The sequence below is a fragment of the Peromyscus californicus genome, unplaced genomic scaffold (genome assembly GCF_007827085.1).
Source record: "Peromyscus californicus insignis strain IS unplaced genomic scaffold, ASM782708v3 Scaffold_5__1_contigs__length_169319896, whole genome shotgun sequence".
Classification (NCBI taxonomy): domain Eukaryota; kingdom Metazoa; phylum Chordata; class Mammalia; order Rodentia; family Cricetidae; genus Peromyscus; species Peromyscus californicus.
In genome coordinates, this window is record NW_026294573.1 from 90,906,230 (window position 1) to 90,923,606 (window position 17,377).

The window sequence follows — 17,377 nt, forward strand, 5'->3', positions numbered from 1 at the left end:
TTAAAGGGTCGCAGTATTAGGAAGGTTGAGAACCACTGCACTAAGGTTTCAATATCATGCAGTAAGCACAGACAGGCTGTTGGGAAAGGATACCATTCATTCATTCTCTTGCTCGGTACACATTGAGCTTCCATTCTGATTATGAATATCCTTTGCTGTGTCAAGTCCTAGATACACAGAACTGAAGCAGGCTTAGTCCCTGCTCTCTAGGAGCTCTGTAGGGAGACAGATACATCAACCAGCGACTCTGGGAGGTGAAGAAAACCCCAGTGTAGAAGAGGCCATACAAATACTTCTCAGTTTACACTGCCTCTGTTTCCTTTCTGTTAGAGTTCTCTCCTTCACCAGAAATTCTGACTGATGCTGTCAGTGCTGTTTGGCCTTTAGAACCATTTTGAAAGGCTCAGCAACTTTGCTTTCCACTGAGACTTGGGAACAGAGTATGGTACTGTGACAGAGCCTCTTCCACTTGCTGAACTGGGGCCCCCGACACAATTCAGACAACACTCACAGGCCTTGCCTCCATTGGTGAAGTTTGTTCCACGACTTACTTTTCATGGGAACTTAATTTTTGTAATTGGAGAGCGTTGCAGGTTTGAGGAGTCATTTGGATGTGTTTTGAACCCCTTTTGTTAGAAGATGGGAAGCTGGACCCAAGGGAGCTGCTCACGGAGGAGGCTTCACCACTGGGTGCAAGTGACTGGTTCAGGGCTTGAGTGAAAAAAGACACAGATTATCTAAGCTGTGCAGAATGACTTCTTCCTATACTCTGAATGGGATCCAGGTCTGCTTTGGCTCTGCAGGGGTTAGAAATTTGGGGGAATGGAGTGACTGAGGCACTGGTTATTTTAAGATTAATGGGCACTAGATTCTGTGAGTTTTGAGCAGCAGGGTGGCATGGATGGTTGACTTGGGCTCTGAACAAATGGGAAGCACCCCCCCCCCCACACTCCCATTTTTTTTTGATGCTGTTATGTAAAGAGCAGCTTAAGTCAGTGAATATGCATGCTGACAGTAAATAGGACTAAAATGGGCAGAGGTGATCTCAGATGGTCTGAATCAAGCAGCTAAGTAGCTCCGTAAAATGTAAGCACAAGTGAAGCAAACATTTCCTGAGTCAAACTCCAAGACCCAGACACTGAGAACCAGTGGCCCAAACCTCATAAGCAAGATGGAAAGGAGAAAGGAATTGCTTTTTCTTTTTCTTCACTTACTGAATCCTTTTATCTCCAGGACCTAGTTAGCAACGTTTCTTCATGTGAAAACTACCTTATCTACATTAGAACAGAAAGAGAAACAGAAATTTCATTCTGAAATTAATATGAAAATTTGCTGAAAACAGGAAAGAGATAATAATGCATGGCGGAATCCTCCCATATTGAGCATTCAACTAGGGCGTGAAGACCAGCTTTCCCTCTTTCTTGGCTCTCCTTCCATCCCTCTCTCCCTTTATGTCTCCTCCTCCCATCTCTTTCTCAAACAAAAAGGCTGTTTCGAGTATTTTATGGGAAGCAGGCTTGGATTCCAAAATGTTTTCCTCAGGGCAGAAGCACCCTGGACTACCCAGGGCTTGCTCTCTGCCCCACTCCCCCCCCCCCCCCCCCAACAACTCTGTAGTAAGAACTATGATTTCCATTATCCCTCGCCAGAGGGAACATTTCGGTGGGGAGCAAACAGTGGCAGTTAAACACTGATACACGTACTCTGAGGTGTTTAGATTGCTCCCTTACCGAGGCTCCTACTCTGGATTAGGAACAAATGGCTAATAGTGGCTGCACATTATGGTTCTCCAAGGAGCTTTACATAGAAGCCAAAGGATCCCTTGTTCAGATCAGTTAGCATAGGACATAAGCGCTACGGAATACGGGTCCAGAGTGTGAACCCCGCCTCACCCACTTGGCGGCTGTATGAAGCTGTACTGAATTTTTCTGCTCCCCCGTTTTCCTGTTTGCAAAACAAAACGAGTAACATCTCTGGAGGGATGTTCTAAGGATACAATGAGTTGATAGGAGCCAACCTCCTAGAGACTGTCACATGGCAATAGCTACTTAAAATCCTGTCATACACACGAGAGAGCACTTTAAAGTGTTTAAAAGCCTGTATTACTCTTCCAGAGGACCAGAGTTCTACTCCCAGCACCCAAGTCAAGTTGCTCACAACCACCTGTAACTCTAGCTGTGGGGATCCGACATTTCTGGCTTCTTTGACCACCCACACACGTTGCATACACACGATTGAAAGTAAGTATTTACAGGCTGGAGAGATGGCTCAGAGGCTAAGAGTGCTGGTTGCTTTTCCAGAGGTCCTGAGTTCAATTCCCAGCAACCACATGGTAACTCACAACCATCTATAATGGGATCTGGTGCCCTCTTCTGTCTTGCATGCAGGCAGAACACTATGTACATAATAAATAAATAAATCTTAAAAAAAAATAAGTATTTAGTAAGTAAATCAGTGAAACTAAGTCTGTGCATCAGTGTTTTTAGAAATACTTCCCAAGCATAAAGCACAGCTTGTGTTTTCTATCTCTGGGAGCGTCTCTTTTGGAATCCTGCCTCCGGAAAAATTGACATGAATCAAAGAAGGGGAGTTTGTACTGTGTGTCTCCTACTTCGTTTCCTTGGACCCCTTCAAAACTTGTTACCTGGTCCATAAGGACCATTGGGCCCGAGGGCTTTTGTGCTCAGCCTCTTGGGAGTTGTAGTTTCCCTGGGTTCTAGCGCATGCTCTCCCCGCAGTCTGGGTACTACAGAACCCACAAGCCCTCGCGGCACCGCCCGCCTCCGCCCGCGCTCCTCCGCCAGCTCGCAGGCCCGCCCCTCGGTCCAGGCAGAGGCGCGATGGCCGACCGCGGCGGCCCTTCCGAAGCGCCCAGCCCGCGGGGCTCTCCCCGGCCGGAGCCTCGGGCCCCGCGCGCAGCCGGGCCGGGCGAGACCCCGCGAACCGCGGCGCTGGCGCTGCGCTTCGATAAGCCCATCAAACAGGCTTTCTACAACACGGGCGCGGTGCTGTTCGTGTGCCTGTGCTGCGGGGCGGCGGTGCTTGTGTACTTCATCCTCGAGGCCTTCCTGCGGCCGCTGCTCTGGGCCGTGCTGTGCGGCACCTTCCTGCACCCGTTCAAGAGCTCGCTCACGCGCCTGGGCCGCCTGTGGCTGCGGCGCCTGCACCGCGCGCACACGCCCATCGTCCTGGCCGCGCTGCTGCTGCCGCTCTGCTTCGCCGACTACGGCGTCGAGGCCCTGGGCGAGCAGGCGCTGCGCCGCCGCCGCCTGCTGCTGCTGCTGGGCGCCGGTGGCCCTCTGCTCTACGGTCTCTACTGCCTGGGCAGCTACCTGGGCGTACAGGTGCTGCTGGCGCACGCGGGCGCGCTCATCTGCCGGGGCCTCGACTACTTCAGCAGCCTGTGGGTGAGTGCGTGCGGGGGTTGGCGGGACCCGGGACGCCCGCGACAAGGAGGCCAAAGGTCCTCACCCGTGCTCCAGTGAGCGTGGGTGACCGCCCTCCTTCCCACGCCCGGGGAACTTGGCGCGCTTCCTTCTAGAGAAGCGGGTGTGATTTGAAACCGGCCCTCTTGTAGGGAAAAGGGCCCTTGGCTGAGACGTGCTGACCCACTTTGCACATCTGGCAGGCACGTCAGGGTGTCAGATTTCGAGTCCAACTCGCCTTTGTACTGACTTCTTACCAGGCTAGGGGTTAATTAGAACTGGTTAACTCGAATTACTCAAGCTCTCAAACTAAAGGTTTCGTTTCATGCCGGTGATGTCCCAGAGTTCAGTTCTTTCACTATATATAGTTCGTGTGTGACTCTGGGTGCTTTTCTATGACTACTGCATTTATTATGTGTGGACCTTTGCACGTCCCTTTCTGGTCTAGGTTAGCAGTGGACCGGTAAAGAGAGGTAGGTTATGGTTGAATCGCCCAAGTGTCATGCTTAGGGAATTGAGGAACTTCCGAATTGAAAGGAATTTCAAGGATACTCTTAGAGACACATTTCCTGACTCAGACTACATCACAGGCCAGTTTGTCCACATATTTATTGGGCAAGGTTAAAATGAAGTAGTTATTTAATGGTTAAGAATGTTAAGAATATGGATCGATAAACTACCACAGGGGTTAAGAATGTATTGCAGGGATAGAGAACATCCTAGAGTGCATGAGGCCCAGTGTGTACACACCTTATACAATTTCACTTTTATTCACTTCATTTGTTAATGAAATAAAGTTAATATGACCTGACAGTATTAAGTTACAAATATGTAGTTGTCTTTATTTGTTAAGCAGATTTCAACTTGCCAAAGGGTGTTGGTAGAATGCTAATTGATCCTAGGACCATCAGTTCACCTCTTGGTTCAAGTGTAAAGTTGATTGAACACAGGGTTAGGTACTCTGTCTTCAGGGTGCATATAATTGTATATGAGCACATTATTTTTTTGGTGCTAGGGGTTGAACCCAGGGCTTCATGTGTGCTACAGAGTTATACCTTCAGACTCATAAATTAGCAATTCCTATTGGAACAGACATACGCAGAAGTAAGTGTACATTCTCACAGTTATGGGCCACAAGGATCAGACAGCGTGACTGCCTTAAAGATAGGTATCCAGTGGACAAATTTGTGGTACACTTTTTACAAGTTGTACTGGGGGCCAAACCCAAGTGTTAGCAAACTCTAGGCAAGACTCAAATACTGATCTATACCTCTAGCCGCATGGTTCACTCTTAAGTTAAATTCAGGGCTTGGAGAGATGACTCAGAGGTTGACCACTTGCTGCTCTTTCACATGATCTGAATTCCTTCCCAGCAGCCATGTTGGTCATTGACAACCTCCTGTAACTCTTTAACTCCAAGGATCCCAATATCTTCTTCTGATTTCTGTAAGCACCTGCATACACATGGCTGTTTCTTATGTACACAAACATAAAAATAGCAAAAATCAATCTTTAAGGATAGCTTGAAAAAGCCTGGTGTGGTGGTGCATGCCTTTAATCCCAGCACTCAGGAGGCAGAGGCAGGTAGATCTCTGTGAGTTTGAGGGCAGCCTGGTCTACAGAGTGAGTTCCAGGACAGCCAGGGCTACACACAGAAACCCTGTCTCGGGGGTGGTGGAGGGGAAAGCTTTAAAAAAAAAAAGAAGCTAAAATTAGTGCCCCTTTGTTAAACAAGTCAGCTACATGGTTTAGATTCCTCATATAAAAGACCATTATGTACCTATAAGAAAAGTCCTCAAGAAATTCAGACATGATTACAGATTCTGTAATATAATATTTCAATTGTTGACAGGTGTCATCCATTGAACTCTAGGAAATGAGAAAGGAAAGGCCTACCTTATATGAATAGTGTATGTTTTCACCTGGAGTAAGAGGTGATGCTCGGGTGTAAATTGGCAGGGAGGAGAGGAGGCGGGGCATTTCTGCATGTCCCTCAGAGACTGGATTTTGGGCTCTTAGGAAGGTGTGTGTGAAACTCAGTGTATGTACCGTTGAGGATCCTTTTACTGAGGATACCCTTCATGTTTGTGTTTACATGTGTTGAGTCTGGGTGTTGGAGGGCAGAAAATCAGACCCATGCTTTTTGCTTTATAGGGGTTCTGGGAGTTAGATTCAGGCTCTTATATGTGCCAATAACATGGTTTACTCCTGGTCTGTACGCACAGCCCTTTAATAAATGCTACTGAAAGGCTCCTAACTCAGCTGGTCACAGTGATGAGAGAAAGGTAGATGAGAAGGTAGATAAAAAACCCAACAAGCACTCCAGGTGGTGGTGGCGCACGCCTTTAGTCCCAGCACTCGGGAGGCAGAGGCAGAGGCAGAGGCAGGAGGATCTCTGTGAGTTCGAGGCCAGCCTGGGCTACAGAGCGAGCTCCAGGACAGGCACCAAAACTACACAGAGAAACCTTGTCTTGAAAAACAAAAAAAAAAAAACAAAAAACAAAAAAAAAGAAAAAGAAAAAAAACCCAACAAGCCCATTATAAAAGAAATTTATGATTGAATTAGAAGAGTGTGGTACGTGGTAAGAGTACTAAAGCTGAGTGCTTCCCAGTTGATCGCAACTGGAGAAAAACAAGAGTCAGCTGAGTTTTGCCAAAGCTGTATCAGATAGGGGCAGGAAGTGGCGTGAAGTGAGCCGTGTTAGCCTTCACCTGACAGCACTGGTTGAGGCTTACCATGTGCCCTGGGCAGGGGCCTACTGTACGTTTTCTGTCATAGACCACAGTGTTTGGGTTTGTGAGCCCAGGCAGGGCTGCCTGATACAAAACAGCAGCCGTCATGCTTTTAGACAACTTGTAGATGTGAGCCTGCATGAGGGAGGCAGAGAGAAGTACCCTGTGAGCTGACACACATTCAGTGACCTGATGATTCATACATTCAAGATCCACCTCTGTATTAGGCCCTGGACTAGCTTCTAACACTGCTACAGTTGCCTTGTTAGAGCAGCCCCGTCCAGTAGGAGGAAGAGATTTCATATCTGGAAAAACGAGAGAGTGATCCGTTCATACTCTCAACCTGTTGCTGACAGGCAAAGATCGGCTGTCATCAGAACTCCCTGGTGCCCTTCAGTAAGGGCGAAGAAACTTTCCCCAAGCACGTGTTTGAATCTTTAATTTAGAAAGCTAAACTGACTTCAGTTAAAAGGAAAAAAATCTAGAGAATATCAAAATTGGTCTAGTCCCAGCTATTCCCCTGGACTCTGCTTCTTTAGAAACCCATGTTGTCTGTTTATCCTGCTGTCTGTGCAGTGTTTCAGGAAAAACCTGTGGGGTTTTCCTTTCTGTTTCTACCTCTGTTCATTTTCCTTTGTTACCATTTACCCTCAATGGTTTCTTCCTCTCTGTCCCACTCCGGATTACTTAAGCTCTTCTCTTTACCCTGGTTCCCTCCAACTCTGTGCCCTGGTTACAAGTGAATGATACTCCTTCATGCTGCCAGCAGACCTTTTTCAACAGTTTCAGGTGTGTTAGAATACCGACTTAGTCATTTCAGAAGGCTTAAGAAGAAGATTGATCTGATGCTCTGTGCTCACTGTAACTCTTCTGGTGATGCGGGGCTGTGCAGGATAAGTCTAATAGTGTCCCTGCTTCACCTCTTCTCTCTGAGGATGCTTTGATCCCCTCTTCCCCTTTGTTCAGACTTGTTGGGGGAGGGGGGAAGGCCATCTCGAGTTTGCGCAGCAACGGTCGGTTTGATTTTTCCCTGGCCTGCCTCAGTTTTATAAAGAAGTAGCGTTGGAAACAGTGAGGGCTGAAGGATTAGAAGACCTTGAGTTATAAACTTGGCTGTAGCAGTAACGTGCTTTGTGACCTGTGACCAGCGCCTTACTCTGGGCCACTCAACCCTTCTTAGCTGTGCAAAATGAAGGGTTGGCTTGGGTGATGCCTCAGTCTCCTTGAGGTCTTGGTTCAGGGCCACAAGAGACCCTAGGAAATGCACCCTGGCCGGCCTTGCATTCCACCATTCCACTTGGAAGCCCTTGTGAGGCCTGTTGCTGCTTACCTGGCAGCAGCTTAGAGGAAGTTCTTTCACAATTAAAGATTTGCCTATAAGAACTCCTGACTCCACAGACCATATGACAAAGAGAACAGTTTTCAAAGTAGGAGAAAGCTTGAAGGAGAAGGAAGTACTTGAAGCAGTTGCTGCTCCAGCAGCGATTAGGGGAAGTCTGCTGCCTTCTGTCTGAGAGACTTAGGAAAGGGGGCCAGGAAGGTGGCTCGGTGGGGAAAGTGCTTGAGAACCTGAGTGTGACCCTCAGACTGCAAATAGAAGCCAGCTGTGGTGGTGCATGGGCAGGAGATGGAGACTGATGGAGCCTGGTAGCTTGCTCCAGGTTCTGTGAAAGACCCGTCTCAGAAAAACAAAAGAGGAAGAAGAAGAAAGAAAAACTGGAGAAATGCTTGAGGCAGACATTTCAGCCTTTGTTCTCATGTGGGCAGGGGGGCCTGCGTGCACACATGCACTTTAACCCACTGAACACTTACTGTGTTATTTAACAGAAAAGTATGCCATGTGTGGTTAATTGTGTCTCGTGAAAGGAAAATGTGATTGCCTTCCTTGGAGAGCTAAGTAAATGCTGCTAAATTTGATGCAGTCTTATATAATGTCTAGCACACGGGTGCTAGAATATGATTGGATTATGTATTTTGGAAAGGTCATAGAATATTTAAGAGGATAAATGTGGTAAGTATGCCCTCGGGTCAACTGTGGTTCTGTGATTTATGCCTGGGAGAAAAATCCCACACAAACAGGTTCACTCGTAAGGCTAAATGGATTTGAAGTTGACTTCTGGGCTAGTGAATAAAACACTGTTGCCAGGGATGGTGGCTCTGTAATCCTAGTGCTTGGGGAGCCCAGACAGGAGGATTGTGAATTTGAGGTGTGCATGAGCTACACAGTGAGATCCTGTATCAAACAGAACAACACTCTAAAGGGATCCGGCACTAGAACCCGAAGGCTGGAAATGCAGCTCAGTGATAGTCTCTGCTTGCCCGTGTGTGAGCCCTGGGGTTAATCCCCAGGCCATAAAACAACCCTTTCCCTCCAAAAAAAAAAACCAGACTTGCATGAAATGTGATCATTAAATTATTTTAAAGAGTGCTTTGGGATGTGAAAAGTTTATCAAGGAGAACAGGCTTGTTATATAAAGAACAGTTAAGCAGCATAGCGATTTATATGGTCAGAGTCAATTGTCGCCCTTCTCCGTCACTCCCACACACAGATGCTGTTGTTAACTGACTTAGCTTTCTAAATTTGTTTCTGAACAGGGGTGAACATACCAAATACGTTTTTGTCTTGTTTCATGTATACATACATACATACACTATACTGTAGAAACCTTTTTCTATCATCCAGATCTTATGTCATGATAATGTATATTAAAACATGGAATGCTGTGCATCACTGCTCTCACTGGGCTGTTACCTGGCCTCCTCTTGTGGACCCTTTGCTGGTACTGCTTGCAGCTACAGTTCTTTCTTTTTAATCCTGCTGTGGCATAAATACTTTTGTCCCGGATGCCTGTGTTTATGATAGATTTGTGTGTATTCCAACAAATTCAGAGGTAATAAATGGTTTTAACCATTGGGAATTATATTATCCCAAAACTCAAGTGTGTGCTCTGTCTTTTGAACTAACAGTATTTTTGTGAGTCTCTCTGAAGAAATACTTGAAAATGTTTGTAAAACTGTATAAGACCCAAGGAAGCACATATTAAAGGAAAAACCATTTCTTTTTCTACTTATGAAGATATTAAATATCCGTAGAAAATTCAGCAAAGACAGCAAGCATAAAGAAGCACTGTCCTGGGATCCAGCTACCCAAAGATGGTTATTTTCATTTTTTTAATTGTTGCTGAGTATATTTTCACCATTATACTTCACATGCATAAATTTACACCATGCTCCTGAATATAGTCATCACACTTTTTCAATTCTGAATGCGTTTCCATTTTTGGAGCAGTATTGCAAATGACACCTGAATATTTTGTATTTATCTGCACACTAGTATTTCTGTAGAACAGTCCTGGAAGTGGAATTGGGGAGCTGTTTTAGCCAGAAGCAAGGTAATCTGTGAGCTTCATGTTTACTGGATAAAAATAACATGCTTTTCTTTAGATCAAAATTTCGCTTAAGAAATCTGGTGTTCAGTTACTTTTTCTTTTCTTTTTTTCTTAGTGACACAGATTCCGTGTAAGTACAGATAACTTCTCAGACTTAATCTGGAAATGCATACCCTTTGTAGTTCTGCTTGCTGAGGGCAGCCTTTTCCAACTTCTCATGTTCAAACATCATTAGAGATAGGTGCTTACTCTGTTTTTAGACAGCTATTGGTTGCTGGAATACTTTATTCTCATATTGGACTGAAATATGTGGCTTCGTAATTCCACAATTATTTCTGCGTCAGCACCGGCGACAGTGAAGCTGTGTGCCTATTCCCAGATAATCGTTTCCCCCAACAAGCTAGAGTTATCTGGGAAGATGAACCTGAACTAAGGAAATGCTTCCATCAGATTGCCTATAGACAAAGTGTGTAGACATTTATTGGTGATATGGGAGGGCCCAGCCTACTGTGGGTATTGCCACCTCTGAGCAGGTGGTCCTGGGGTATATAAGAAAGCAAACTGAGCAGGCCAGGAAGCAGCATTCCTTCATGGCTCCTGCTTCAGTTCCTGCCTCCAGGTTCCTGCCTTGAGATCCTGCCCCAACTTCTTTCAATGAGCTGTGATGTGGAAGTGTAACTAAATAAACCCTTTCATCCCCAAGCTGCTTTTAGTCATGGTGTTTGATTGCAGCAATAGAAACCTTAACTAAGACATCCACTATGTGAGAATAGCTATCAAATGTTGATATTCTCTACTTTGTAAGCCAGAGAGTTCACCCATCTAGCAATGTCTTTTGTAGCTAGAGTTGTCCTGCCTGGCCCACAGTCAGGACAAATCTTTGTCACCCGCCAATCCCACAGCTGCTCAGACCCAACCAAGTAAACACAGAGACTTATATTGCTTACAAACTGTATGGCCATGGCAGGCTTCTTGCTAACTGTTCTTATAGCTTAAATTAATCCATTTCCATAAATCTATACCTTGCCACGTGGCTCGTAGCTTACCGGCATCTTCACATGCTGCTTGTCATGGCGGCGGCTGGCAGTGACTCCTTCCGCCTTCCTGTTCTTTCTTTTCTCCTCTCTGTTAGTCCCGCCTATACTTCCTGCCTAGCCACTGGCCAATCAGTGTTTTATTTATTGACCAATCAGAGTAATTTGACATACAGACCATCCCACAGCAGTCTATATCATATTATAATTTTCTTTCACTTTCTTAGCCTGAATTTCATTGCTCATGTAGTTTGTTGGTGCCAATTTTCATTTTTATAAGCAGACATTTATACATTGACTATTGAATTTAGGTGCTCTCTCCTCAGTCCCTGTTTGGTACATTGGGATTTGGATGTGAAAGAACAGCTTTGCATTTCTTTTCATTAATGTGATCTGCCTTGAGTTAGCACATTGTTCTAGCTGTGGGTACCTTAGTTTGTAGGTCAGCAGATCTCTGTTCCTGCTCTTCCCAGGTTTGTGTAAACTGTGGGTTTGATTAGAACTTTCCCAGAGCTTTGCCAACTTTTCACTCATGACCCCTTTTTGCCTGAGAAAATTTTATGTGATCTTAGCTCTGTAGCTATATAAAATAGGTTTATAATCAAACATTTAGAAAATCTTAAGTATATATACATTTTTAAAATTTATTTTCATTTTATATGTATGAATGTTTTGCCTGCATGTATGTCTGTGCACCACCTGTGGGGGCAGAAGAGGGAATCAGATCCCCTAGAATTGGAGTCACAGATGGTTGTGAGTCACCATGTGGGTGCTGGGGATTGAACTCAGGTCTTCTGGAAGAGCAGCCAGTGCTCTTAACCACTGAGCCATCTCTCTAGCCTCATAAACATATTTTAAGATGATTCTTTGGTGTATAGATGACCTTAATCATTTATTAAAGATAAAAGCAAATTTTTATACTAATGAATGAATGTGTTTATTTTATTTTTTACATAGAGATTTAAATCTTGGCCACATATTTAACCTGCAGGCACAGCATTTTCAGTATTTTTTTAATTTAATTTATTTTATTTATTTATTTATTTTTGAGACAGGGTTTCTCTGTGTAGTTTTGGTGCCTGTCCTGGATCTCATTCTGTAGACCAGGCTGGCCTCAAACTCACAGAGATCCGTCTGGCTCTGCCTCCCAAGTGCTGGGATTAAAGGTGTGCACCACTGCCGCCTGGCACATTTTCAGTGTTTTTAAGAGTTGATTGATATTTTGATTTTATAACCAGTGCTGACAGTGTCACTTTGCATTAGCACACAGTGCAAATGTCAAGGCTGTTTTTAGGGCCATTTCAAAAACTGCTGGAAAGTCTGTCATGGACTCAAGCCAAAAATCACCTGAATTTATTTATTTATGTAAGCAGTTTTAAAAATCAACAATTCTAACAGTGCACTCCACGGATAGAATAGTCTGGTACCTATGTGCTGTGGCGTGATGCCGAGAAAATACTTAAAAAGTCGTTTTTTTTCCATAATTAAAAAACACTTTGTGTAGGAGCAGTGAGTGCAAGTGTGCACTTGGGCTAGAACCAGGGTTTAGTGAAATCACATGACTTCACTGCAGGAAACACCTCAGACTTGTATGCATCAGATTTTGGATTAAGTTTTCATGGTTGCATGTTCAGAACTTGTGCTGTTGACAGATTTTTCATAATCCTGACGTAGAAGCTGGGTTCTAGCCTTTCTGTTGAGTGACTAACTTGTCTGGGGACTGATCACCGTTGAGTGCAGTAGTGCTGAAGTCCTTCCCTTTCCTAAGGTCACTCTCTCCTTATGAAAATTGAGCAGACTCTGCTTTCATTTTCTAGCACCACTTTACCCTATGGCTACGAAAGCAGACTGCTAGGGCTGGACTCAGCAGTTAAGAGATTGGCTGCACCTCCAGAGGACTTGAGTTTGACTACCCACATGACAGCTCACAGCTGTCTGTAACTCCAGTCCCAGGGAATCCAACATCCTCTTCTGGCCACTGAGAGCACCAGGCATGCACATGGCACACAGACACACATGGAGGCCAAAAATCCATACACACAAAATAAAACTTGGAAAAAAAAAGGAAACCATGCAAGCCGACTTTTTACTTTTAACCTGTCCCCCAGGTTCAAGCCTACTTGAATTTTAAATTCACAAATTCTTCTCAGATTGTTCTTTGTAAGTGTTCTCTTGAAAAGAGTTATGTGTATATAGGGACTTGGCAGCTTTGTGATGCTAATTTAGTGATGATCATTTAGCTGTAGGGGAGGGGGATGGAGGAGGGGGACCCTGCCTAGTTTTGTTTTCAACTTGTGCTATTTCTTCTCGTAATATTCTTTTCAGACACCTTTTTAACTGGAATATATAACTCTAGGTTAGGGTCTCAACATCTGTCACTTACATTGTCAGCAGGCTCATACTTCAGCTAGTTCTTTTAGTTTTACAAACAATGACCCTCATACTAACATTTTATAAGCTAAAATATGGGATCTTTTTACCGGTTGCTTTTTAGCCTTACCCCCAATCCAGACATTAATCAACATAAACTTGTAGGAATTCCACAAGAACAGCTTTAATTTAAATCTGCTACTTATATATTAACTATTTTATCTTTTTTTAAAAAAGTTAAGTGAATTTTGAACTTTGGTACGTCTTAAAACAATGTACTTTATTAGTTATTTAAGTATTACTACCTGAGTTTCAAATGCCTATTTAAACATGTCTAGATAGAGGGTAAGACCCAGGCCCGCCACCATAGTGCCCATCTGTACTGTGTCTGGAGTGCTTACATTACACAGATGCTGCAGATGTTGTGGAATACATGCACTTTGCTGTTTGTCTTTTACAACTGTGTCTATTTTGTTTATTTAAGATCTGGACATTGGTAGTTGGCTATGTGCTGATGGTTTCATTCAAGTGGAATGCAAACACTGAACGCTACTTGAGAGCAGTTTCGATTCCTGTCTGGATGATACTGCTTTTTCATATAGGTGGGTCCTTCTTTTCTTCTTCTTCTTCGTAGAACAACCTCCCAATAACTGAAATTTAAGGTCAGTAGAGGTTGACCAATGAAAGTGAGTTCTTAGTGTTCTGTGTTACATTTAAAATTCTTTGACATAATCTATAGAAAATGTTGAGCTTTGAGCTTTCACTAATCTTCAGTGAAGATACTCTGCTTCCAAATGTTGATCTCTAAGTTCCTTACACATTCTTTTAGTAAGTCCTTGAAGATAAGTGCACCTCAGACTGCAGCTGTGGTGACCCTCTCGCTCATTTTGCTTGTGGCTAACTTGGGGAGGAGATAGATAAGCACCCAAGGATGATAAGAGGCGCTTGGGTCCTGTTGAAGGACTGGAGATTTTTATTCTGGCTAAGAGGAAGGGCCTGTGTCAGGAATTGGGGAGGAGGTTGGGCAAGAAGAGTGCATGAAATAGGAAAACTGCTTCCTAAGAGTTGAAGGGCTGTCCATCCTGTGAAAGAGTAGCTTAAGCAGACCTGTGGTCATGAGGAGAGATGCCAGAACTTCAGGAAGCATCAGAAAGACAGCTCACTGCTCCACAGAGATGTTCCATGGCAGGACTACTCAGTCATGAGTTTCCTGTTCCGTGGAGCAGCTCACTGTTAGCTGAGGTGCTGGTGCTGGTAGTGCTGCTGCTGAATGCTCTTGAATGGCTTTTCAGCATGACTCACATGATTGGGCAAAACCTGTTTCTGAGTCTGAGTTGATGGGAATAATAAGTTGTAATTTAAAAACAAAATAATGGAGCATCCTGGAGCAGCAGATAGCCTCAAGTAGCTTTTAGAATTAACCGTTTTTTGTAAGTTTGCCCCCTCCGCCCCCAAGAAAGCAACAGCTAAGCCCAGCTGACTGAAAACTGTCTGCTCAGGGTCTGATTTTAAGAGAGCAGTACTCTGTAGACTTGTGGAGTTGGAACCATGAGGTTTATCTGCAGGGTCCCCTTATGTGACTCACTTGAGTTTGCAGAAGGCAGAGGAGGGAGTCTCATGTGAACTCAGGGAAGGCAGGTGCTTGGGGGCTTAACTGTCTGCTGTGGGAGCTTTGGCTGCAGCCTTTGGTTTTTTTGGGCCCTTTTTTGAGACTGAGTTCAAACCTAGTGCCATTTTCAGAAAATTAGGCTGACTTCCTGACTTCAGGATCAGTGCCTGACTGTTTGTCTTAGTGTTAGGTACTATGTAGGTTGAACTTGAGTTTGGGGTGACCTGAAACCTATGAGGGGTATGTGTGTGGGTACCTGTAATGGATGGGGGATTGACCTCTTTTTTTTTGTTTTGTTTTGTTTTTCGAGACAGGGTTTCTCTGTGAAGCTTTGCACCTTTCCTGGAACTCGCTCTGTAGACCAGGCTGGCCTCGAACTCACAGAGATCCGCCTGGCTCTGCCTCCCGAGTGCTGGGATTAAAGGCGTGTGCCACCACCGCCCCGCTAGGGGATTGACCTCTTAAGAGTAGGTTGGCACATGCCTTGATCCTTTGAGAGCAAGAATGAAACTGTCCTTGAGTTGGAGTTTGCCTGCAAGGATCTTTTAAAAACATTTTCCCCTGTGAAATGATTTCTTAATTAGCATGTATATCTAATTGCTCTGTTAACTAAAAATGTTAATTTTTAATAATTTTCAGCATCACTGGCTGGCTCATGGAGAATTCCAGTATTCCTGGTTATTGTTTTCCTGATGTCTGTGGGCACCCTTTATGAAAAACAGAATGGGAAGGAGTCTGCTGGTAAGAAATAGTCTATTATGAATATATTCTTAGTATTTTGAGAGGATAACTGTCTCTATTGCTATGATAAACACCATGGCCAAAAGCATCTTGAGGAGGAAAGGGTTTATTTCATCTTACGACTCTCAGGTCAAAGGTCACACGCCATCACAGAGAAGTCAGGATAGGAACTCAAGGCAGGAACTGATACAGAGACCATAGTGGACTGACTTGCTCTCCATGGCTTCTCAGCCTGCTTTCTCATATAGCACCTAGGACCACCTGCACAGGAATGACACCACCCACAGAGAGCTGGGCACTTCCACACCAATCGTCAATCAGGAAAATGCACCACAGGCCAGTCTGATGGGGGAATTTTTTCAAGGTTCTGTCTTCCCAAATGATTCTCCTTTATGTCAAGTTGACATAAAACCAACCAGCATGGTAACTTACAAAAAAAAAAAAAAAAAAAGAGCCAAGGCAAAATCTCTTTGAATATATTTAAAAACCTGAAGTGGTTTCTAAACAGAAAATCAAATTAATCTAAACTGTTTTAGGTTTTTTGTTTTTAACAAATCATGTTACTATTTTTTTTTTTTTTTTTTTTTTTTTTTTTTTTTTTTTGGTTTTTTGAGACAGGGTTTCTCTGTGTAGCTTTGCGCCTTTCCTGGTACTCGCTTTGGAGACCAGGCTGGCCTCGAACTCACAGAGATCCGCCTGGCTCTGCCTCCCGAGTGCTGGGATTAAAGGCGTGCGCCACCACCGCCCGGCCCATGTTACTATTTTTTATCTTTTTATTATTATAGTTAATATAAAGAAATAGTCATCAACTATTATAAAATGGCATTTAGTACTTCCCCAGTACTGTGTACCCATCATTTCTATCTAGTTTTACAATATTTTTTATCACTCTGAAATTAAAGGAAAACCTGTACATGGATTCCAGCATACAGATAGAACACATTCTTTCACAAATATTTGGGTTATTTTCATCTTTTGGGTATTGTGAATAGTGCTTCTGTGAAGCATTTATGTACAAGAAGCTGTTTGTTCATTTAAAAATTTTGAGACTCTTAACTATGTTTAAATTGATACATAAAAAGGACATATTATGAAGTATCATATAATGCTCCAATGTATGCATGCCATATGAATTTAGGGTATTCACCTTAGAGTAGGATTCCTGGGTGATGGTAATTTATGTTTGTTTCAGGAACTATGAGACTACTTCCAGGGCAGCTCAGCAGTTTACATTCTTACACCCTTGATAATGTTTCCTGATTGCTCTGGATAGCAGCAGTCCAGAGTGTGTGAAGTGGCTTCTTACTGTGGCTTTGGTTTAGGTGTTCTAATGACTGGTAGTGTGAGCATCTTTTCATGCATCTGCTGGCCGTTTGTTTATCTCTTTGGGGAGATGTCTGTTTATACTCTTTGTCCTTTTAAAAATTAAGTTGTCTTTTGTTGCTGAATTACTGAATTCTTTAAATATCTTGGATACTGAGCAGATACACACTCTGTAAATATTTTCTTCTATGGGTTGTCTGATTCTTTTGGTAGCTTCCTTTTAATTTAATTTTTTAAAATTTAATTTAAAAATTTTCTATTTTTATATATGTGTACTTGTATGTGGGTTTGTACATGTGAGTACAGCACTCAGAGAGGCCAGAAGAGGGCATCAGATCCCCCAGAGCTGGAGTTACAAGTGGTTATGAGTACCCTGAAGTAGGTGCAGGGAACTGAACTTGGATCCTAGAAAGCGGTACATGTTCTTAATAGCAGAGCCATCTCTCCAGACACTTTATTTTTAAAGCCCAATCTTTTTTTTTTCTTGTGCTGTTGTCATTTCTAGCAAATTCTGGCTGTATCCAAGGCCATAAGTATTTACATCTTGTTTTCCTTTCAGAATTATATATTTTTGTCTCTCACATTTAAGTCATTGATCAGTTTTCAGTTGCTTTTTGGATGTAGCATGAAGAGTCCATCCTCTCTCTTGCATGTTTGATACCTAGTTTCTCCCAGCACAAGATGCTGACGTTTTTTCTTCCTTGAGTGGTCTTGGTACCCGTGTGAAGAAGCAGTTGAGCATGGATGTGTGGG

The 17,377-nt window shown here is 43.7% G+C and overlaps 1 protein-coding gene across 4 annotated transcripts in view; it reads left to right on the forward strand.

The window, feature by feature from the left end:
* The first annotated feature begins 2,811 nt into the window (after nucleotides 1-2,811).
* Tmem245 (transmembrane protein 245) overlaps nucleotides 2,812-17,377 on the forward strand; it is an 82,341-nt gene continuing 67,775 nt past the window's right edge. For all 4 annotated transcript variants that reach the window (XM_052715027.1, XM_052715030.1, XM_052715028.1 and 1 more), the window contains exons 1-3: nucleotides 2,812-3,407; nucleotides 13,436-13,553; nucleotides 15,200-15,301. In XM_052715027.1, the coding sequence (XP_052570987.1) occupies nucleotides 2,841-3,407; nucleotides 13,436-13,553; nucleotides 15,200-15,301 (787 nt within the window). In that variant the 5' untranslated portion in view covers nucleotides 2,812-2,840. The remainder of the gene's footprint in view (nucleotides 3,408-13,435; nucleotides 13,554-15,199; nucleotides 15,302-17,377) is intronic.